General features: G+C 36.4%; 2 protein-coding genes across 2 annotated transcripts in view; one reads left to right on the forward strand and one right to left on the reverse strand.

The window, feature by feature from the left end:
- Nucleotides 1–483: 483 nt before the first annotated feature.
- On the reverse strand, nt 484–17,282 carry LOC144437800 (pre-rRNA-processing protein TSR1 homolog). Its single transcript, XM_078126828.1, has 22 exons — nt 17,167–17,282; nt 15,732–15,802; nt 14,966–15,052; nt 14,550–14,659; nt 14,015–14,210; nt 13,352–13,422; nt 12,182–12,338; nt 11,674–11,853; nt 10,988–11,144; nt 9,883–10,007; nt 9,295–9,399; nt 8,372–8,442; nt 7,172–7,264; nt 6,157–6,301; nt 5,663–5,714; nt 5,056–5,114; nt 4,202–4,264; nt 3,656–3,739; nt 2,969–3,071; nt 2,116–2,256; nt 1,481–1,555; nt 484–884 (listed from the first exon to the last, which is right to left on the reverse strand). Exons 1-22 carry the CDS (start codon nt 17,276–17,278, stop codon nt 694–696), a joined length of 2,448 nt encoding a protein of 815 aa, XP_077982954.1. The 5' UTR covers nt 17,279–17,282; the 3' UTR covers nt 484–693.
- Nucleotides 17,283–23,763: 6,481 nt separating this feature from the next.
- LOC144434702 (modular serine protease-like) overlaps nt 23,764–24,431 on the forward strand; it is a 3,752-nt gene continuing 3,084 nt past the window's right edge. The window contains exon 1 of the mRNA XM_078123221.1: nt 23,764–23,806. Within this exon, the coding sequence (XP_077979347.1) occupies nt 23,764–23,806 (43 nt within the window). The remainder of the gene's footprint in view (nt 23,807–24,431) is intronic.

Raw genomic sequence — 24,431 nt, forward strand, 5'->3', positions numbered from 1 at the left:
GCACGAGTGCAAATACTCCTGAGTACCCACACACTTGTACTTACACAGCATGGGGTTTTGTTATTATTACATATGTTTATCTGAAACAACAAATTTCCATAAAAATGAAACTATCCAATCACATGCTTTTGTTTTGTATGAACAACCGTGACCTCACTTGCATGCAGGTATGCAATAATGTCTTTTGTATTGCACTGCTGTGCAAATACCACTAGTATGCATGTGCTAGTAATCTCGGGTACATATGTAATAATACTTGGTATGAATTAGAAATATGAGATTATTTCAACACAATCTTCCAGAAATATGACTTAAGGTCAAGTATATTATAAATACAACTTAGATAGGAAAACATGAAATTCCTAGCAGCATTTAATCCACTGGACTAGTGTTTATGGGTTTCAACACACACACACACACACACACACAGTTGACAGTTTGCAAAGTTGATTAAATTAATTTTATTATTCTCTCAGTTCTGATGTTACAACTGACATGTTGGTTCTATTACATGTACTGCTCTTTCACACTTAAGTCATGATCTCTTATCAAATTCTGTCTAGTTCTTGCATCTTGTTGTTCCATTTGTTAAACCACTACTAAAAGCACAGTAATTTACAGCTTGGTTTAAAAATCCTCTTAAAGTTGGTGGTGTAAATTATATCCAGTGAGGCAGAATTTCATGACTAAATTCTACTCCATTTCTGCATCACTGTCTTCATCATCATCATCATTCTCTTCTGAAGGTAGTTGTAAATTAATATCAGCTGACATATAAAAATCATACGTCCATTTTGGAAAGACTCTCTTGTACAGGTTCATGAGAACTGTGTCTTGTGATTTCAACTGGCCATCAAATACACACTTCATGTGTCCATGTGTACCTGCAAATACAAAAGTTTTAATGTATTAAACACCAGAGGTGATACATGGGGGGTTGAGGTTGTTACGCTCTGGTATAGTCTGTAAGGTACGCCTTGATGGCGCACCCTCACACATCGGCCGACCACACAAGAGGAGGCTGGTGGGGGTGGAACGTCACGACGTATCTTACAGTCTAGCTCTGGTATGGATAGAAAAAAACCAACACGATCAACATTTTCCCATTTGTGTGGATTTCCTCAAGTGTTTTCTATTACAAATTCCGTCAATAACTTCTGAGTGATTAGTTCCTCTGTTAGAGCCATAACTGTTCACCTGATCCTGTCAAAAATGATATTTCCAGATCATGCAATTATAGTAAATATGGACCAATCTTGGATGTGAATGTGCTGTGAAGGTGGTAACCTATATTAGAATATCAAAACCTGATCACAACTATTATGGGAGTTTTTTTTCAACTTAACTCAATGTGATATTCCATTCTTATGTCACATGATTCCAGTGATAAATCATGTGACCAACTCAACACAAGTGTGGACTAAAGCCTCAGAATTGCTTTGTATTTTCAACTTGTGTTTAGTGCAGTGTTGTGACTTACCTATAGGTTCCTTTATATGGCCTCTTCTTCCCCACTTGGTATGCAACTCAACAGGTTTGAACCACAAGATATCCTCTGAAATTGTACCAAGAGTTATTTCAAACATTTCAAAATAACAAACATGAAACAAAAGACACTAGAATTTGCTAATTTGTGTAGATGTAAAGTCATAGGTTGATTATTGGAAAGACAAAAGATATTCATAGTTTGGTCACTAGGGGTGCTATTTAAAAGCAGATTTGAGGCCCAGAGTATTGTCCAGCATTGATTAACATTGTCACGGGTGCTGAGGGAGTTTAGTGTCAGAAAATGACTGAAAAGAACAAAAAAAATTGAATTTATATGCACATTGGGTAGTAGGACTCACTTGTTGAAGTGTGGCCCCCAGACAACAGTGCTAGCTGTCATGCAACTATCAAAATATGGCAAACTGAAACACACACAACTGCACTCTGTTTATAACATGCAAACACTGCTTTACTGAAGCTGAGGGACATACCTTTTGGCATACCTGATAAAGGGAATGATGGCTGTCTTTACATAATCCATAATCAAAATGAGTAAGTTACTACACGTAGGTATTTTACATTTTCGTTTCCAGAACCACAATATGTAAATGAACTGCTATATATTACCTCTATTGAAGAACATGTATCGAAGTACTGATTTCTTCTTGTTGATTTTAAATGGATGTCCACTCAGGACAACTCTTTTAGCTACAACTCTGTCGGGGTTTGCACCAAGTAAAGTACCCGTTGCAACAAATGTATGTGTTCCTGAAAATCACAAAACAGACATTGTAAAGCTGAGGTATTAATATGTTCTTTAGTTGTGTACAAAATGATCAGGTCTAGAAACAAATTTTAAACTGGAAAAATAGAATGGAACAAACTGTGGTGAGCTGTGATAGATGCTGGGGTAAGTGGGGAGGTGGAATGGTTAAAGGAACGACAAAGCGTATGGTCTCCTGCTATCTATGCTACTTACATGTATAAAGAGGGATGCAAAATCTTTATTAGAATGTTAAATCTTTAGGCCATATGCCACCTATGTGAGGTAGTTTGGGAGGGAGAATGATGAATGGAATGGCAAAGTCTATGGTCATCTGCCATCTATGCTGGGTAGGTGGGGAGAGAGAATGATAAACAGAACGGTAAATCTGTAGGTCATATGCCACCTATGCAGGGTAGGTGGGGAGGGAGAATGGTCAATGGAATGGCAAAGTCTATGGTCATTTGCCATCCATGCTGGGTAGGTTGGAGGAAGAATAATTCATGACATGGTGAAGTCTGAGACCACCTGCCATCTATGGTGGGGGAGGTGTAATGATCGATGAAATGGCAAAGTTTGTGGTCAGTCTACCACCTATGCTAGGTAGCTGGGGGAGGTGGAATAATTGACGAAATGGCAAAGTTTGTGGTCACCTATAATACAGTGGGCAGGGAGATGGCATATTGGACAAAAAGGCAAAGTCTGCAATCAACCTACCATCTGGGTTCTCTTTAAATACCAATACTGCAGCTGGTGGGAAGGTGACTGGTGCAAACACACTGGCCACTGTAATTGTATCATTGCTTAAATACTTCTCATACTGTCCAAAGTAAAACAAAATTCATAATTCGTTAAAAGAGCTCATCCAAAAGTTAATCTTTTTTAAAAGTCAGTAATACCTCTTGGCATGATGTTAATAAAATTTATGAAAAGAGAGGAAAAAATCAATAATTTTTAGGCCAAATTCAAATTCACATATTTTTGGTTCAGTGGTGAAAAGTGTTCTGAATTATGCCTTCTCTCATTTTCTTAGTAGTTGGGATGCTCTTCATAAAATATTATTGACATACATTTAGATTAAAGTATGTGTGGTAAACCTCATGTATCTCTAAGATCACCTTTCTACCTTCTCTCAATTACCAAGTTCTAAACACACTGATTACTTATGAACACTTGTGTCATGTGGCTGTATACATGTGATACGTACAGACGAAACCCAACATATAAGTCCCCTCCAGGTGGTGCCCATTTGGGGCTAATTAACACTAGTATGATGTATGGTACATGTCACATTATGTACTTCCAGGTAACATTATCTTAATGACCCACCAAACACACATACATGTACATGTACATCATGTACGTGTCTATAGATTATAAATAGATGCATTACATGTACTGTACCTTCTGTTTATCTCCCAGTGTATGCTGGGAAAAGACTGCCCCTGCATAAAATCGTCTGCTGCCAACTTGAAACAATAGGGTCTCCTGTCAGAAGAAATTAAATACAAAAATGTCAAATTGTGAATGACACAAAACTAACCAAGATGATCTTTGTCGATATCACATCGTATGCAAATTTATAGGTTATCTCAAAATTTCTTGACATAGAAATAGGCTGATCAACTTACATAATCAAACTGTCAGCTTGAATGAGATGTAGCAGTCATGTATTATTTGTCAATGTTTTTTTTTTCTTTTGGACAAACAATAGTTTGTAACACTAGCTTCATGTCATCCCCTGTGAGATGGTGACAAGGTCCTTTAAGTCACTAGTGATGTCATGACATGACCCCCTTGTGTTATTAACATTTTCCTTGACCCCAATGTAAGGAATTGATATAACCCTGTATGCTAGTAAAATTCCTAAATCGATATACAAAATAATTAGTGGGAAAGATACATATAGTGCACAATAACTGTTAGGTCAAGTACTTGAAAACATCTAACCTTGGACTTGATTGGTTCCTTACAAGTGTGATGTTTCTTGAGAGCAAAGTGAATGACAGACATCTGGAAAGAGGACATAGAAATAAAATAAGTACAAGTCATAGACTGTACTGTATAAATACACTGTTTATATTCCACTATCATATACCCATTGCAATTTCAATATAAAGCATGTGCATTGAACCCAGGCAATAATTTCCATATCACACCCCGGCACACTTTGCCCAAATATGGCAAGTGGCGCACTCATCAACATCCATTCACTCAGTGATTTGGCTTTATTAATTTCTTCATTATTTTGACTTTTCAAAAATAAAAATAAAATATTTCAGAGCCACTTTATGTGATTATGGGATTCAAACGATGTTTCCATGCCACTACACGGTGTATATGATAACACTTTTAAGGCCTGGATATGCCATGGGTTATGCGGACCTTGTAGTACAGCTTACGGGCCCTCCTGCTGTGCAACCTCGGTTCGCAAAACCCACTGATATCTGGGCCGTGAAGGTTAGTATAGTATAGGAACTAACTATGTTACTTTTTTTGTAGTAACAAACCCTTAGGTCATGTGAGTATTTTTCAGCTGAATGAAGAAATATATAATGTAATTATAATATAATTATACCTCCTCCAGCGTAATGTTTGAAAAATTGGGGAAATATAGGATTGATTTGTAACACTTTTAAACTTATTTTGAGCACCGCAGCACCAGCAACGTAGACACAGGTTGTCATGATATGTAAAACAGTCAGCTAATATAATCCATATTTTCTGTTGAAAGACAATAACCTGGCTTGTGCATGGCCTAATATTTGATATTCATATTTGATACATAGTTGACTATATTTTACCTTTTGTTCATATGGTAGAAGGCCAAATATTACCAATGGCTTCTTCACATCATAGTTATCTGTTGAGATATGGAAAACACAATGACCATAAAATATGTGAATTCTGATCACTACTTCTTTACATTCATTATCTAAGATTGTTTTTACAATGTGATATTGGTTTAATTATAGTCTCAGGAGGGCGGCTCTCTGAAAATTAGTTCCATATATACTTGCAGTCTACAGTTTTGGATGTACAATGCTTACAGTAGCTTGATCACAAGGTGATTAGAATCCCATAACAGAAGACTCACAATCACCCACTTGTGTAATCTACCACATTGATAACACCGAGATATTTCCTTGTCAGAAGAGAACATGTTTGCCCGAGAATTTATCAAAGAGCACATTATGAATAATTGCAGACCATACAAACTGACATATTCACAAATTGAAATGTAGAAATTCAATATTTTGACGTATAACATTTGGTATTTCGGTTCTATTTATCACAGGCTATCTTGCAATATTTTCTCCCATTAGGAATATACTAAGTATTATTGCAGTGTATAGACACTAAATCACTAAAAATATGTTACCAACAATATCGTGTTCTGTCAATACTCACCCATAAACACTTTGGGCACGTTAGATATATGCAATGTCACATACCACCCAGGCTGAAAGAATAGATGAAGGAATACTAATTATATATGATTGTTATTAAGATAAAGGACATCAGATCGACTGTAGAGATGTTTAAGTCACAGATAGGGGAGTATATGGGGAACAAACAGGGTATCGAGGAGGCCATTTACATCAAGAACTGCCCTAACACTGAACAGAGATGAGGGAAGGTATTTTCTCCCTAAGTAAGATCTACAGGAGCATTCTTTGTGATCATATCACCTTGCGATGTGATCATAAACAGCGCCCTCTATCAGTACAAGACTGACAGTTTGCAGTCAAAAGCTCTCCGCTTATCAAAAAATTTGTGTGTCTTTGGTTAAGATTTTAATACCTCAATGATACTGTTAGTTTTTACAAAGTGTTTTCCGATCCTGAACACATTTATTACCCCTTGAATGGACCTAATTTCTTGGTGTTTGATTCCTGACTTACCAAAACTCCATCGTCAACCTCTTCATTTAAAATCCTCTTTTTTGTCCGTGCAAAGTTTTGAAATTGGAAAATCCTAGAGTAATCAGATGGAAGGTTTTCTTTTGGATCCCATGGTGAGGTCCTAAAGCTTTTAAGTCCTCTGAACCTGTAAAAGTAAATGATTGTTTCAATTTACTAAAATGGGATAATTCTCGGTGATCATGTGACCTATCAGGATTACCATAACCAGCAAGACTGACAGTTTGCAGTTAAAAGCTCTCAGCTTATGTTCTGCGTACTGGTTGAAATTTTAAATTCTCCTGTATTATAATTTATTGTATTGTATTGTATTGTATTGTATTGTATTGTAACAGTAGTGTATTGTAGATTGAATTGTTTAGCACTGCATTTTAATATATTGAACTGTATTTTACAGTATTACAGTACTGCACCACACTGTATTGTACATTATTGCGTTGTACTTGCACTTTGCTGAGTTTTACTGTACTGTGCAGTGTTGTACTGTACTGTGTTGTACTGTACTATAATGTGCTATGTTGTCCTGTGCTGTGTTGTACTATACTGTACTGTACTGTAATGTACCGTCCTGTGTTGTACTGTACTACATGTATACTGTGCTATATTGTCCTGTGCTGTGTTGTACTATACTATACTGTATTGTACTGTACTGTACTGTGCTGTGTTGTACTGTACATAATGTTGTGTATTGTACACTATCATATTGCACTCTACAGTATTGTAATTATCATTGTAGTGTATTGCATCTTATATTATACTGTTATGCTCTCATGGTGGAAAGGGTGAAATCTGATAAAATATTTATTAACCAATTCAGTGGTTTTGCCAGGGTTTCAGAAAAGAGAATATATCCCACCACATACAATACTTACAAGACTGGTATATCTCCATGTAGTTGACCAGGTACTGATCATTTAATTTCTTTTTCATACAGGCAACTGTCCTTTCAAAGCAACTTTACTCTTGTCATAATCTGTGTAATGTTAGAGTTACTTACTTTTGAAATCTAACTCTTGCTGGTACATCCATTGGTGTATCAACTTCATCTGGAAACATCACATTTAATCTCTCAGCTCTGTATTTTTCTAACCTATAATGTTAATTGATATATACATCCATTATAGTTTTTCAAATTAACGGTACTAGCAAACAACCCTTCTCTATGAAACCTTAAATCTCTCTGGCTTGAGTTCAGCAAAACTGAATTTCTTTAACGCCTTAACACTTTTAACATATACATGTATACATTGCGATTTCAAAAATTTACAGAGCAAAGAACAATACATTCAAATATCTAAGAATCCATTCTAAAAAATACTCATTCTTAGAATATAATATACAATGTACTTCAGTTTGTAATTTGATGGTAACCATGCTGCGAGTTTGGCTCAAATCAAATCAGAACAAGCGACTCTGTCGAGAGGATGCACGGTTTATTGAAATAATTACACAAGCCAGCGAGGGCAGTATCACAGTTTAATGCCTGCACAAGGGTTGGCACTCTTTACCAAAATTTTGATGATACCCTGGCCATTGGTTTGGGCATTTTGAAAAGCAACATTTCGGTAAAGAATGCTAGCCTGTGGGCAGGCATTAAATTGTGATAATGCCAGAGCGCATGTGTTATTAATTTTATTACACTATCCACTCATTCGGCCAATAATTCAATGTCCACTCATCGTTCATCACCATTCAAAAGTTTCCCTTTCATTGGGAATTTCCAAATTGTACTTGCAGATGACCTCTGAATGTGGTCATGACATTTTTTGTAGGAGCTCAAGTGACCCTGCACATGCAGCTCATTTGTATAATTATATTATTTGAATTCTGCAAGAAATATGTTTGTGTGTTTCACTGTAGTCCCCTCGTCATCTCATTCATGCAACACATGTAAACATCATTGTTGTGATGCCCAGAATAGATGCACATTGGTCAAAAAACCACCAGCACAGGCATTAATTCTGAGTAGTACCGTAGTCTCTGCATGCATGGGCATTACCATCATGCAGGCAATAGTCTATTTAAAGAAGGTCAAGTGATATGATTCTAATCAATGACAGCTTGTGTAAGAATGTTGAGGTGTAATATAACAAAATGGTACGAAGCTTGATTCAATCTCGTCTGCTGACATTTTACAAGCACTATTCTCAGTCTTGGAATGTTGTTGTGATATAAAGTTAAAAGTGTTTCTACTTACATGGTTTTCTCTTCCTCGATATCCATCTGATCATCATACTTGGCATCGTCATCCACCTCAGTCATTGTCATCTATGTACGACACAAACAAACATTATTATACTATGCATGCGCCAAGTTGAACAAAAAAAAAATATGGATAATATTTAATATACATCTGGTCGTTCTATGTCACGACAACGCATGTCTATGTCATGACAAAGTGTGTCTACGTCACTCGTTCTGCTGTGTCTGAAATATGAGTCAAAATGCTAAATATTGCCATTACTTTCCATGATTTTTTTTTACATTACTGGCGATGGTATAATGATAGAATTCCTGATAGTTTCCTTCATTCACTAGCCACTCCTACTGACAAGGCCCCTTAGGTCACTCATATTTTCCTTGGTTGAAGGTAGAAAAATATTGGGGAATTATATCAAAGACTTCAAAACAAGTCAGTGTACATATATACATGTAAGTTTACTCTACAAAATTGTGTTTGAGAGTAGGTAACTTACTTAAAATCAAAGCCAACCTCCCCTTCTTCTGGAATTGAAAAGATTTTTAAAGGCAGGATTTCAATCCCAGCTTCTCAAATTAGTGTTATTTTATTAGTGGAGCCATGAAGATTGGATAAGTTTATTCTTTTGTTCTGGACCAAGTTTTTCTATCGCTCTGTTAAACAACTGATTTTCACACCTAAAATGTAAACCTTATCCAAACTGGGCCTATAAAGACATTTTGACTCATATTTGTGGTCGAGAAACTATGCATATACAAATGCAAGTGTAACAAGCTGGGTCTACGTGTATATTTCTTTGCCAATGAGTTCAGAAAAATAAGAACAATTTTTTTTCTCGTGTTTCACAACATAAATCAAGGGTTTTCTCTTTCCTTTTCTGAGGGAGGAGAGCAAGTAAGATTGATAAAGACACAACTTACAGTGTCTGTTTCAAGGGCATCCTCTTCATCACTATCAGAGTCATCTTCAGACTCTTCCATTGCAGCAAACTGGTCATCTTCTCCATCATCACTGTCTTCTGAACCCTAACAAAGATCAATCATACCAAGCAAACAAAAATAATTTACAATATACATTTAACACAACTTTCAAAATTGTAGATAACGTAAAGAAATACACATCAAAAAGCGCAAACTGGATTCAAAACATCTGAGCTATTCAACTAATTTCAAATTACAATAGAATATGATATCAAACTATGCTAATCAACAACAGATGTTTGTTTGTGGTAAACAATGATAAACGTGTGGTACAGAAGTAGTCACAAATTAACTTACTCATGGATATCTATCACAAGATCATTCTGCTGATCACATTGCTACATACAACTCCAGAACTTTATACGCAATACCCTTTCCTACAAATAGCACTCTCCATGATAGTGTTCTGCTCAAGTGACATCCTTACTAGATTATACCACTAGAGGGCACTGTAAACATCAAATGTTTATTTATTATACCAAAGATGAACAGAGCTGTATTCAGGCCCAAAAAAATAAGACAACTTACAGACATATCATCAGAGTCAATCTCCTTTTCTTCATCATCAACAATCCAAGCTGCCTGATATTCTGATGTTCCTTTAGGAACTTTTTTCCTAAACTTCCTTTTTTCTAATACAGTTTTTTGTAGAGCTGTCAAAAATATATGAAAAACAAGTATTTATTATTTCTTACACTTGTAAATAAATGTGACAAAGTGAACAAGCATGGACGTGTACATTTTGATTTTAGAGGTAAAGAGCAAGCCATCCTGACTCCTACCTGAGATCGTAAGATCTTTCCCCCATCCCCTCCACCTTCCCCCACCAAAAATATTTAAACTGGGCTGCTGTTAACATCTATTGGCCCATTCAAGCACACATGAAAGTTTACTTTATCTGTTTGCAAAACATTGTCAAGAAGTCACAGACAGAGGGAACCTTGTACATTCTAGCACTAGGATGTGGCCACATCCTAGTGCTAGGAAGAAGAGCACAGCTATGTATCAGCTGTGTGCCTCACAGTCCCGCTACAGGGTATATTTTTCCACAGCCCTGGTACATGGTTGTGAAAAATATGCCTGTTGCATGGATGTGGAATACCGCCCCTGTGCACATCCCAGTACCACAGCTGTAAGCTGCATACCTAGCACACAGATGTGCACATACATGTAACAGCTATGGTGGAATAATACCCCGTAGCAACCCTTTTGTTCATATCTGACTAGCATTGCTCACATAGCTGGTACATGGCTGTGGGAAATACAGCTGTTATGGCTATGCTAACATAGCTGGTACATGGCTGTGGGAAAAAGCTCTTGTACATGGTTGTAAAAACCTATGCTGCATTGCTATTTTTCACATCCATTGATGTTGGCATACCAGTTACACATCTGTCAAATCTAGGTATGTTACACCTTGTGTGTTGGCCAGAGCTGTTACAGGGATATTGTACACATAGCTGGTACAGCCCCCATGGCTCCACTGAGCTGGTACAGCTATGTGCACAACCCTGTCCTAGGTATGTGAATGTTACAGGGGTGTGCAAGGTTCCCTGTGGATGTTTAGTACTTTTGATTTCACTTTATATTTCTCAATTGAGCAACAAGTGAAAAGAAAACTATTTTTTCATACCTTCAGCTTCAGCCAGTTCTTCTTCTGTCGGCCATGTTTGTTCCCCTTCCATGGGGTCTGGTATGACTTCAGCTTGTAACGATTCTTGTTTGGCTGGATCAGCTCTACAAAGTACCTTGATGTCTTCATCCATAGCACTCATTTCTGTGTTGTCATCCTGATACAGCAGAAACCAAATCGTAGAGTACAGTAAACATAACAATGCTAGCCCTTAACAACTTAAAGGGGGGCACAAGTTGAGTTTATGCGACGTGTATAGGCGTAGTCAGATATAATAAGTGCACAGTGCTACAATCATGGTATTCACTGTAGAAGGTATGGGGTGGGTGGTAACAGAATGAATATACAGTTTATTAGAAATAAATTCAATACTTGTTGCAGAGAAAAGTTGATTTTGTATATTTTGTTGATATATTACAATATGTGTTCATGTATATTTCTTAGTTGTTGACTTGTTGTTGTAAATAATGTAATCAATTTAGCCTTCAAGCCCCTGTGAGTGGACACCATGAAATTTGCCAGACAATCTTTTAAAAGGTATTATTGTCTAGGGTTACCAGCCTATGCAATATTCAAATTAAAAGAAAAGTTTTTAAAAACCCAAAACAATAACAAAACATTTAAAATGCAATGGCTGACAAGGACCCCTTTCTTACAATGCAAAATAACATCACGAAGTTACTTACAACTTGCATTGTGTTTTCTTTCTTCTGTTTCTTCACTCTTAGGTTCAAAGGGCAAGGGTCAGGCAAAAGGTCAATTTGTGACATCTGGAATTCACCATAACCTGGGAGATTGACAAGACTGTTCACTGACAGAGGGCGCCCTCGCAGAAAACCAGAAACCTTCAATGTGCCTGTAACGGTCTGTACAGAGAGAATGGGTTATATGAATAATTACAAAACACAAGTCATCTTAGGAATGATGGCGACAATACAATGACATCATTTTCTCAAAATAGAGCACTTCATTTCAAACATGACATTTGAACTTAGGTAAAAACAAACCACCACAACGTTCTAACATCAAAATATCACAGAATTATTTTCAAAATTATTAATGAAAATATGAATTTTTTTTGGGCTGTATACAGCATATATTTATATATAAACTACAAATATAAACAAAACAAATTGACATCAAAATAAAATTCAATCTAACAAAACTAACTACATACAACGCAGCTCAACTTACAGATTCGGGGTTGGGGTCAAAGGTCACCTGCCTGGCCATTAAGTGAGCTCTGTGATTCCTGTATAAGACATCTCTGGGTTTTTGATTGCTAATTTGTCTCAGTACCATAATACCATCTTGGCTGTTGTCAAGAGGTTGAACTTTTTTGTCTGGAAACCTGAAATTTGAGATGTAATAACCACGAGTCAATATGAATGTAGTTTGGATCACAAACAATGGTAGATCAAGCACCTTAATTGAAGTTGGCACAGACACTAACTTTCAATTATCATTATAACATGCTAATATACTTGTAAGCAATGGATGGTAATCTAATTACACTCACAGCAGGATGGTATCTCAGTGATAGTCAGTTTTTCTCAAGTGGTCGCAATGAGGGATTTTATATCTCATTGCAGATCTCGCAAAATATGCAAATATGCCTAGCAACAAATTGTGGTCAAACATGTGATCACGGTCAAGTTTTCGCTGTTGCCATGTGTTATGATGTTGAGAACAATAGCATTGCTAAGCACTTGGCACTTTCAGCTTGACCACTCTCAAGTGGTTGCTATGGATGCAATGGCTCACGCGGGATCTCGTGAGATCTGCTGCGAGACACAAAAGTTTCTTCACTTTTTTTATCTTGATTACAAGGTGACTATATTTCCAGACCACCAAGGCACTGCTATCATGCACCCATTTGTGTACTCTACTGTACCACATGCAACAACAATAGTTTTAGTTTGTGTCTATCTTAACTTGCAAATAGCAGATTGTGTGAGAAAATGTTAGTGAAGGAATACAATACAATACAATACAATACAATACAATACAATACAATATAATATAAAGCAACACAATACAATTCAATACAATACAATACATGTAAGTAATCAATCATTTCTGCCAATAGTAGATTGTGTGACAATTTTAAAACTGAAAGAATATAATACAATAACTCATCATTTCTGCCAATAGTAGATTGTGTGACAATTTTAATAGTGAAAGAATACAATAACATACCATACAAATTTGTATTTGACAGGCAATTATGCTACAATGTACATCTTTTAACTATCCTAAGACTGAGTGGAAATCTAATGTAACTTGATGCCACTTTCAATAATGAGAGTTTATTAACAAACCTTCAAAATCCAGAGATGACATACAAAAATATGGCCATCTTACCTTTTATCTAACAACTTCTGTAATTTTTTCTTTGCGTCTATCTGTTTCTTTGCTGGTAATTCGGCTAAGCCCTGAAGAAAAGAAAGAAAAAAAAAATGTGTGAGAATCACACCATGTTACTGCATTTTTGATAGGTGTGTGACAACCTCTCTCATTTCAGTTTTCTTTCACTTAAAGCATTAAACCTCTTTCATTTTAAATGATGATCTAACATGGAAATCTAAAAATTTGCTGATTTCTGAAAAATATGGACCGTCAATGCTACAATGTACATAGATGTTATTTCTCACTTCACAACTGCATTGATCACAGTTTTTGACACAATATGTAATAAATACATGTAACAGTACTTGATAGCACTAATTGATTTAATTGGGGGGTGGGGCAGGGTGCAGTGTATAAGACAGTGCATTATGAGATTGTATTGATAGAATATTAGTCTAGTTCCAATTTCAGAATAGGTTGCTGTTGTAGACCTTTTTGGGTAGAAGTTGGAAGACAATTTTTTTTGGATTCAGCACCATCACATTACCCTAAAACATTTGTCGTCCAGCTTCTACCGAAAAATGAATACAGGACCATTTTCTAGTAACATTTTCTGAAATCAGAACCAGACTATATGACAAATAATTCTTATATCTCATATGCCATGTTTTCTCTCACCTGTACAACACACACATTAGCTGGCAGTCCCTGGGCAAAGATACAGGTCAAACAGAGGTCACCAAACCCATCCCAGCCACCATTGGGTGACAGCACACACAATACAGTGTCTGCCACACGTGCAGCGTCCAAGATGGCCGTCAAGTTACCGTGGGGTGGAGTAATAAACGACATTCTTGTTTTGAACCTGGGTACACTAGAAATAAACAAATTATGCTGTGGTGTAAGCTAACGCATATACCATTGTGTTCTGTCACTGAGGAAGGTTCGTCACATGTAAAAAAATATAACTTACTTCAAGTTGGCTATACTATTGTGTTCTGTCACTAAGGAAGATTCGCCACGTGTAACTTACTTCAAGTTAGCTATACCATTGTTTTCTGTCACTGAGGGAGATTCGTCACATGCAACTTACTTAAAGTTAGCTTTACTATTGTGTTCTGTCACTGTGGGAGATTTGTCACGTGTAACTTACTTCAAGTTAGCTATACCATTGTGTTCTGTCACTGTGGAAGATTCGTCACATGTAACTTACTTCAAGTTAGCTATACCATTGCGTTCTGTCACTGAGGAAGATTCGTCACATGTAATGAGTTGTCTTCTAACTTTGTCCACGTCTACATCCTCAGACAGGGCGAGGATTGCCTGGTCAGAAAGTAAAGTTAGAACAATTTTACAGATACACATACTTGCTAAAATATCAATTTACTTGACTACTAGCAGTATACTACAATATACATCACTGAGGTTCCAAAATCATAGCAAAATCACTTTTATATTTTATCATACAAATGTAAGTGTATATTACGCACACACACACACACACACACACACACACACACACACACAATTTGTGAAGATATTTTGTATATTTGACAGAGTAAAATAAATTGGCGAGACTGGTAATACATTTGTTCAATATTTTGTTTTGTATTGAAGTGATAAACTCACTACTAAATGAGGTGCTCCAGTAGCAGAGCCAATGTTTCTCTTTCTCATCACAGCCTCTTCACGTTTCTTCATCAAATTCTGTTTTGCCTGCACAGACAAAAAATAATGTTTAGTTTAAAAAGTGTCATCTATTAGTAGCATATTACACTCTATGTACCAGCAATTACTGTCACTGTGACCGGTGCATGCTCATTACTAGTGGTATTTATAAATTGAATGACATCATTTTATACATTGTATACATGTATTACACGAGAGTATCACAGCAATTAACACTGTAGGAGTTTTTTCCATTGGCTGCTGGTTTTTCAGACAAGTGATTGTTACATTGGTAAAATACAAGTACATTTTTTTCTTGGAAACAAAAACTGACAAAAAATAATAACACATTATGTACAGACAAATGCATTACATTTCAAGAGTACAGGAAATGTTGCTCACTGTGATAGTCTCTACGAAATGCACTATAATATTGATCTATTGGTTATATTGATCTTTTGTTGATAATATACATGTTGCATTACAACTTACAAACTTGGTTAGTGAGACAGCGAAGTATAATCACAAATCATGTACACAGTCTGTTATTTTGTGTCCATGTACCCTTTGCAGCATACGATAAACACTGGGGAGATTTCAGTCCAAGCTCAAGACCACTACTAATTTCAAACCTTGAAAATAATCTCAATTCAAAAATAGATTTAAATATATTTAATTGCAGTTATGTGAACTGAAGATGAAAACACAGGTTTTTGTTTAGACTTACTTGATGTCTTCTGTCTGCCTTCCTCATTTCCCTTTTCATTTTCTTTGTAACCATTTTGACACTCACTCTGCCTGTACAATAATTAGATATAATATACCGCTAAAATGATGTTGGTTGGGTGATTCACTCTTGTAACATGACATTTTTTTTTTACTGACACTCTGACTTCAATTTCAAGAGAGACAATTACTATGTGCCATGCAAGGTGAAGATGTAGAAGTAGTCAAGTTGAAATGTTGCTTATCAGTTAGAAAATAAGCAATTGAAGCCATTAAAATCATCAAGTCCATATGTATAATGTTTTGCTTAGAAGCCTGTTTTTACTGCACTGTTAAAGAATAGCAATGCTTATTGTACTTTTCAATGTGACTGGGCAAAGGATCCTGCTGTGTTTTATTGTGTCTCTGTTATTGTCAGTCTAGAGATAAAATACATGTATGTATAATCTTATGTCAAAAACATAATATCCCATGAGAGAAACACCATGCACAAGCCAAGTTGAAAAAAAAATGGAATATATACCCTGATCGTCCTACATTTACATGCATGACATGTCATGACAACGTCGTCTATGTCATGACAGCACAGTCTACGTCACAAGTCAGACTATTTTACAAGTTGCATGTATGTCTACCTCAGCGTGTATGCTTGTAAGTGTATACATGTACCCTTAGAAATAACAAGAATATTCATCAATGATTGCATTTGTAAGTAATGTAGTAGCCCAGTGTACAATACAGTGTAGTCTGATGGCGTAAATGTACAACACTCGATTCTGACATTCTCCTCAAACACACACACACACACACACACACACACATAGGTACTCGATATGATTTTTTTTAATCATACAGATTGATTCAAGTACCTGTACATGCATACATACATGCATACATACATACATACATACATACATACATACATACATACATACATTGTGTACATACATACATACATACATACATACATACATTGTGTACATACATACATACATACATACATACATACATACATACATGCATGCATGCATGCATGCATACATACATACATACATACATACATACATACATACATACATACATACATACATACATACATACATACATACATACATGCATACATGCATGCATGCATACATACATACATACATACATACATACATACATACATACATACATATGATACATACATACATATAAGGGAGAGTGTCAGAATCATGGACCGACGACCTCCGTGTGCAAGCAGGATGAGTATACACGTACAATGTACATGTACAGTAGAGATAAACACTGCTACCATAAACACGTGTGCAACAACACTACCAATGTACCATACCAAGCGTGAGGCTAGATCGCAGGTTGTGTGAATCATGACTGTCAGCGATCAATCACTGTGTCAACAAATTTAATATCAATGAAGTCTTGAATGAACTTACCCTTTAACTCATTGTCTATTGTTCCTTTACTCCGATGCCGTCCCGTCTTGTGCGTCTTATTTTTCTGTTTTAAAGACCCTGCTCGGTGTCCATGTGCACTGTCCGCCGCCATGTTGGTTTTCGCAATCCAATTTTGCAGCGCCATCATCGATGAGCTTTGGAGGTACGTTTCCTTTCGTTTTCATGGAATGTTTTGTCCCAAGAACAGTATACATGAACAAACATGATACGAAACACGATAACCCCCATTATAGGTTTGGGTTGTGGCACCAAATGTTCATTTTGTTAACGTTGCTGTTTTAGTTTTGCTTGACGATCTGTTATGATCTACAGTACCAAATTACATCGCAATCATGTGAGGTCTGTAATTCTTACACCACTACATGATTGTAAGTGCAAATATCGTGTATTGCGCCTAGCAGTCCGTTCCCTTACGAAAAAAAAAGTTGTTATACAACTGGGAGTTGGGGGTCATATACTAGGAGCTCTTGAAATATGCGGTCAGAGAACTCCAACACATCTCCGTCCCATGCTATCTGTTATGGATCCTCGAGCTCTGGAGTTTTCTGGTACATGAAAGCCGACTTGATGTGTATAGTTAAGGGTGACCTTATATATTTTTTATGTTTCTCATTACTTTTTAATGGCAACTATTTTTTTTTTAAAGTAAAAACAAAAATCATCGTCTTCATATTTCTCCAGCTGCCCCTCTTTTCCTCCTCTCTGCCTTCTTTTTATTGGATTCCTGGTAACAAGCCCTTTCACAACATCTCTACACAACTGGCATGTTCTCAACCCCATTATACTTGAATCGCTTCCGTCGTAAAAGAAATGCTATATTATGCTGTGTTCCTGAACAGGTGTCGTTATCGCCATCATGACTGTCGATGACGTCAGCAGTCCAAACACTTCCTTATTCTTGCCAGAGGGGACGCTGTTTTGCAAAATATTATGGGTGGGCGAAAAAAAATATTTGTTTATTTTGATGTAGGAGCAGAAAATTTGGGTAGGTCGGTGATGAGAAACGGGAAAAAGGGGGTCACCCTAAAATACACTGCATACCTATGCATTTTTTTCAACACGACTACATATAATATGTCTATATATGGATATAGGTATTAATAATTGATAAGGGAGCCTTCAGGATTTACAAGGGGGAGGGCCGGAGTAATCGGGGGGGGGGGTCACATTTTACAAACGTGTTCTTAGGGGAGGGTCATATTTTGCATTACAATGTTTGGGGGTAGGGTCACATTTTACAATCCGTAGTTTTGTGACCAAATTGAAGATTCAGTTATTGCCAATTTGTTTTGTGTTTTGAGATATAAAAGTGAGATGGGCAGTCAACATTTATTTTTACGAGTACTTTACATGCCAAAATACAAAAATTAAAATACATATATTGTAAGAAAATTGTTTAATAAAACGATGCATTTTGTTGAGAGTACCCATCTCACCTTATCACTCACACTGTACGTGAATGTTGTTGTTAAAATATGATGGTGATGGTAGCAGTGATGATGATGATGATGATGATGATGATGATGATGATGATGATGATGATGATGGTGATGATGACGGTGATGATGATGGTGATTTAGTTTTGAATGTCATAGAGGACACGGACAGTGACACATGTACTGACTCAAGTAGTACCAGTGAGTCAGATTAGAGAGACACTGATAATGGCAATACTGAAGGTGAACGTGATGATGATGACAGTGATATCAGGGAACTTTTATAAGTGACCAGGTCAGGCAGAGTATGCACAATGTGGAAAGCACGTTTTAGATACTAACTAGATTGTGTATGATTATAAGAGAAAGGCAACTAGCCAGTTTTTTACTGTTTGTCACTTTATCTGTACAAATATTGCTTTCTAATACAGAGTCAAAATCATTTAATTTGTATGTATACATATAATGGGAATATTGATTAACGTTCAGTATATGCAGTTGTCATGGGGAGGGTCATGTTTTACAAAATGGGATAAAGGGGAGGGTCACTTTTTACAAATGGAGACTGGGGGGGGGGGGGGTCATGTTTTACTTAACAGACCATGCGTGATTTCCTCCGCCCCCTTGTAAATACTGAAGGCCCCCAAAGAACAATGAATATTTTTTTTTTCAAAAAAGACATTCTTTGTTACATAAACATACATTTCAAACATTTGTTACTATAATTAAGATAGAAATCCCATTTACATACATCATGCATGATAATTGAGGCACTGAAAACCCAAGTATTCAAGTATTCCAAATGGTTTTAGAGTGTATGAGTGATTTATAAGTAAGTAATTTATATAGTGACGTGAGGTATTAAATTACATCTCGCAAGAAAGTGAATATGAAACCTCACAGCCTAATGGACTTATATTTTTAAAAAAATAATATATTTTCTATATGTAGTGCAATTGCGAACAATAGCCACTTCAGGAATAAATGACAAAGAGATCTCCTAAATGGCCAAACAAATTGGTTCGCTGCTGCTCAGGTTAACAAAAAATGTAAAGACTGCAAGGAATTTAAAAAGAATTACAGATAACTGGTCATAAACTGGTTTAAAAAACACAACAACGGGTTTTCACCCTACACTTTACGAAAGGTGTAGATTGTAGTTTAACGTGCATTGGGTATTGCATTCCGATACACATGTGGCCCTATTACGTTCTGTCCGAGGGACAAAGTAGAGTATAAAAAGGAACCAAGCAAAAATACATGAGACATACACATATCCATACGTCATATGGTATATGTGTTATTGGTTTCTTCTCATCAGATGTACAGCTATTATTACAGATTGGAAGAACAATTTTATATTGTCTTTATCAGTTGATGACTGTTTCCACATCCACTATTTCTTGCGAGACTTTACAATTTTCGCGATTTTCTTATTTTTTCGCGATTTTCCTAATTTTTGTCTCGAAATATATAAAACAAAGTTTAGGGTCGGCGTGAAAAACTAGGTGGGGTCGGGTAACCGGAACCAAATGACTTTTTGTTTATTTGGCCTAAATGCATGTTCATGTGTAATAAAAGGGAATTATTCCAGATATTGTGTTCTATCAATAGACATGTCTACGATTACGTCACATGATTATTTTACTTCAATTTTAAAGTATTTATATTGTCTTGATATAATTCATTGTAAAGTGAAATGTACTGAAAGGGGTTTTCATACAATGCACGCTGGTTACATAACAGAGCTACAGGAGAACGTATGTCGACCTACTCTGTAGAAACCCCCCCCGGAATTAACTGTTTGAAAAGGGACATAACTTTGTTGTTACAAATGAAGTTATCAGAGGCTATGTTGGCTACTGTCTTTCATGTACAAATGATGTACTATAATTGGGAATGTCATTTTGGGAAATTGAAATTAAGGTATTTTCACAATCGTTGGATTTTGAAGAATATAGGTTGATGATTTCATATTCCAAATGTTCACTCGGGTGTCACGGAACGGGTCATCGGGTATTTGTCATTCCCATCTCTCAGTTGTGGCATCCGAGCTACAATGTCTTCCTGGCAAATTCGCATGTTTCGATGGCAGTGCTTGTATAAGCCAATATGATCTGTGTGACGGAAAATACGAATGTGAAGATGGCCTTGACGAGGGCCGAATACAATAGGGGGTCACAGTGGTAAGTTCACATTCTTTTCTTACTTTTAGATGACATGCCTATGAATGGGGCTCCTAGAGCAAATTGGTTATGCCTTTGTTGAGCATCTTTTTTCATATTCATATATCTGTTCATTTATCTATTATATTTATTATAATGTATTTGTGTTTACCATTAGGATAGGAAATGCGAGTCTTAACTTGAAAAGTGTATTTGGTTGAATTGGTTAGTGCATATGGTGGTACTTGTTAATGTTTTGTACTTGATAAAATACCAGACTTTGGCTAAAAACTTTTGTTTACCATTGACATATAACATTAGGTGGTTAAATCAGTGAAAAGGCTAATATTATGGTCACTTTGACACCTATTAGAACACAACGATATTTGATTGACTGCATACAGTGCAGGGTACAGATTATTACAATAATGGCATGGTCAAGAAGCATGATAGAGCTTAAGAACACGACGTATCTTACGGTCTAACAATATGGTTGACGTTCTAGAGGAAAACCTACAAACTCGTCGAATGTGAAGTATAACATCGTTAAAGTAAAAGTTATCGCCCATTTAGTGGCTATAACTGGTCACTTTTGAGTAATGGTGGTTACCCAAAAGTGTTAAATTACTAATGGACTCGAACCAGCTCTATAGTCTATAATGAAGTTAAAACTATGTATGTACACTTTATACTATATAAAGTTAGGTGAGAAAGTGTCACTATATGTATTCTCCTGTATGGCCGTTGTCAAATCTAGTTACCGTCCGGTTGAATTGGCTAGTGCATGTATTCCGGGGAAAAGTGTTTGCGGCTTGCAAGACAACAACATTTTGGCGCTCAATCGATCGATCGATCGATCGATAGAGAGAGAGAGAGAGAGAGAGAGAGAGAGAGAGAGAGAGAGAGAGAGAGAGAGAGAGAGAGAGAGAGAGAGAGAGAGAGAGAGAGAGAGAGAGAGAGAGAGAGAGAGAGAGAGAGAGAGAGAGAGGCACACGCATAATCACCCATCCTGTCGCATGCATTTTGAAGGCTTGCCTTGAAGACAAGTTACACGTGTGACCAAAAAGGATAAACAGACAACTAGAACAAATTTACTGAACACCAAACAAATGAATATTGAGCAGAACTACGACAAATTCCGCTACTTTGCTGCCATTCTTGAAGTCATGATTGTAGCCATAATTATAGGTGTCTGTATGAACAGTGATAATTGTGACTGTCTCCCCAAAAATTGATAAATAGTATAAATTCAATATGATATCAGCTTCTGTGATTAATATCGCTATATTCTAAACATTTTTAATCCACAACCTCCGCACCGATATCGATCGAAGAGGGACGTTACCAAGGCATTGTCTCGCAAATAAAGAGTATGTAAAATATGTAAATCTGGTGACATAGAAGATGAATACCATTTCCTTTTGATTTGCTCTACCCTACGTATTTACCACCTTATGTATATTTAGAACCAAACTTCAACAAATTCAAAAGGTTAAAGTGTTCATCTGATAATGATTTGCTGATAAATTTGCGTTAATTTGTTTTCCAAGCAATGAAATTGAGAACTTCATTTATAAATTCTGTACCTGTGCAATAAGTGCATGTTATTTTTGTTTCGTGTTATGTACTCTTTTTGCATATGGGCCGGTGGCCTAGGAAAGCAATAAACCCTTATTATTCTAAACAGATGAAGTTATCAGAGGCTAATTGGTTACTGTCTTTCATGTACAAATGAGGTATTAAGTAAAAGGAGAGAATGTCACTTTGGGAAATAAAGGTATTTTCACAATGGTTGGATTTTGAAGAGGAAGGTCATTATTTCATATTCTAAATGTTCACGCGGGTGTCAACTCCTCTATATATTGTTCTACCAGTGTTACCCCATTGTATCATGAGTCATGGCATAAATGAATATTTAGTAGATGCATAACATTGAATAAGAGCTTTCCTTAATATAAATAGTCATGTATGCAAATTTAAATGTATACAAAAGTATTCTGTTTATATCATATCGAATTATTAATACAGACAAAATAGGACGGTCGACTTCACTTTGGCTCTCTCTGTCGATGCGACTTCACTGTGTTAATGAACATGAGATGTTTATCTATAATCGCTGCCCTGTGCGTCATTTTAACTGGTTCTGGTTTGTACTTTGCATTTATTTATACTGTTTATAGAATTGTTTTTAATTTAACAGCAATAGTAAGATTATCAATTTGGTATTTTTCGGTTGAATTGGCCTTCTAACTGCTAAACAGAAGTTACTTTGGGCAGGGTCTGCTGACCGGGGGGGGGGGGGGGCAAATGGAAGTGGAAAGGGTGGGAAAAGGGGATTTAACAATTTAATTGCTTCCTCTCTTCAATACGTAACGTTGTTTTTTCAATCTCTCTCCTATACATCTGAAACTTTATTTCCTCCATTATTTCGAAATGTAGTTTTACTCCGATGGGGCAAAGATGTGACACCGTATTGACTGAGACATTAAGTATAATGTATTTCATTTACTCAGTTAAGAAAGAGTTACAATGTGACAGTGGAAAAGTGGCATATAGCGATGAGAGTGATTGTTTAAATTGATCGAGAAATAGTCAGAAAGGCAATATTTCAACATTTATATGGTTTGTAAAATGAACCCAAATTGTTATCGGGTATTTTCTATTCAATCCCTTAGTTGAGGCAACCGAGTTACAATGTACCGGTATCGACGTCCCATGTGACGATGACAGTGCTTGTATAAACCAATTTGATCTGTGTGATGGTGAAAACGATTGTGCAGATGGCCTTGATGAGCATCCTCTACTATGCAGTACTAAACGTCGCAGTGGTAAGTTTGAAGTCGTTTCTTACTTTTAGACTACATAGCTACGTTGTGGAAGGGGTTCTTAGAGGAAATTTGTAAAAAAAATTATTTAAAACAATATGCAATTGATAGGCAACGTTATGCCTTTGTCTACATAATGTATGCTGTTAGATGACTGACTTTTGTCTGCATTTTGCACCAGTACAGCATAATAGTAATTTGTTTGATTATCGCATTCTTTTGCTTCTTCAGTTTCTCTTATCATATTTATATATCTGTTCATTTATCTATTACGTGTATTCGTGTTTACTGTCAGGGTAGCAAATGCAAATCCTAACATGAATAGTTTACTGTGATGAATGGTTAGTGCATATATTCCAGGGAAATCTTTTGCGGATTCAGGACTCCAATAGTGTGGCGCGCAATCTTTAAGTGTAATAATATGATCATCGACTTGATGTCTTAATCGTTTTAATTCAATCAAAGCTCAGTATTCGATCGGTGGAGGGGCGAGGGTTGCAGTTTGGTTGTAAAGTCTGTTTGTAGTGGACTAGATAAAAGTTCACAATGCTCTATAAACTTAATACAGTCAAAAGGTACATTCGTTATTAAATTCAAATGTGTATGAATTCGCTTTTTGATCGTTTAAATGAATGGATATCAATATTGAGAAACTTCAATATCTATCTGAGAGAGAGACAGAGACAGACACAAACAGACAGACATACAGACAGACAGACAGACAGACAAACAGACAGGCAGAGAGACAGACAGACAGACATGCAGAGAAACAGACAGACAGACAGACAGACAGACAGACAGACAGACAGACAGACATG

The sequence above is a fragment of the Glandiceps talaboti genome, chromosome 1, assembly GCF_964340395.1.
Source record: "Glandiceps talaboti chromosome 1, keGlaTala1.1, whole genome shotgun sequence".
In the NCBI taxonomy this organism is placed as follows: domain Eukaryota; kingdom Metazoa; phylum Hemichordata; class Enteropneusta; family Spengelidae; genus Glandiceps; species Glandiceps talaboti.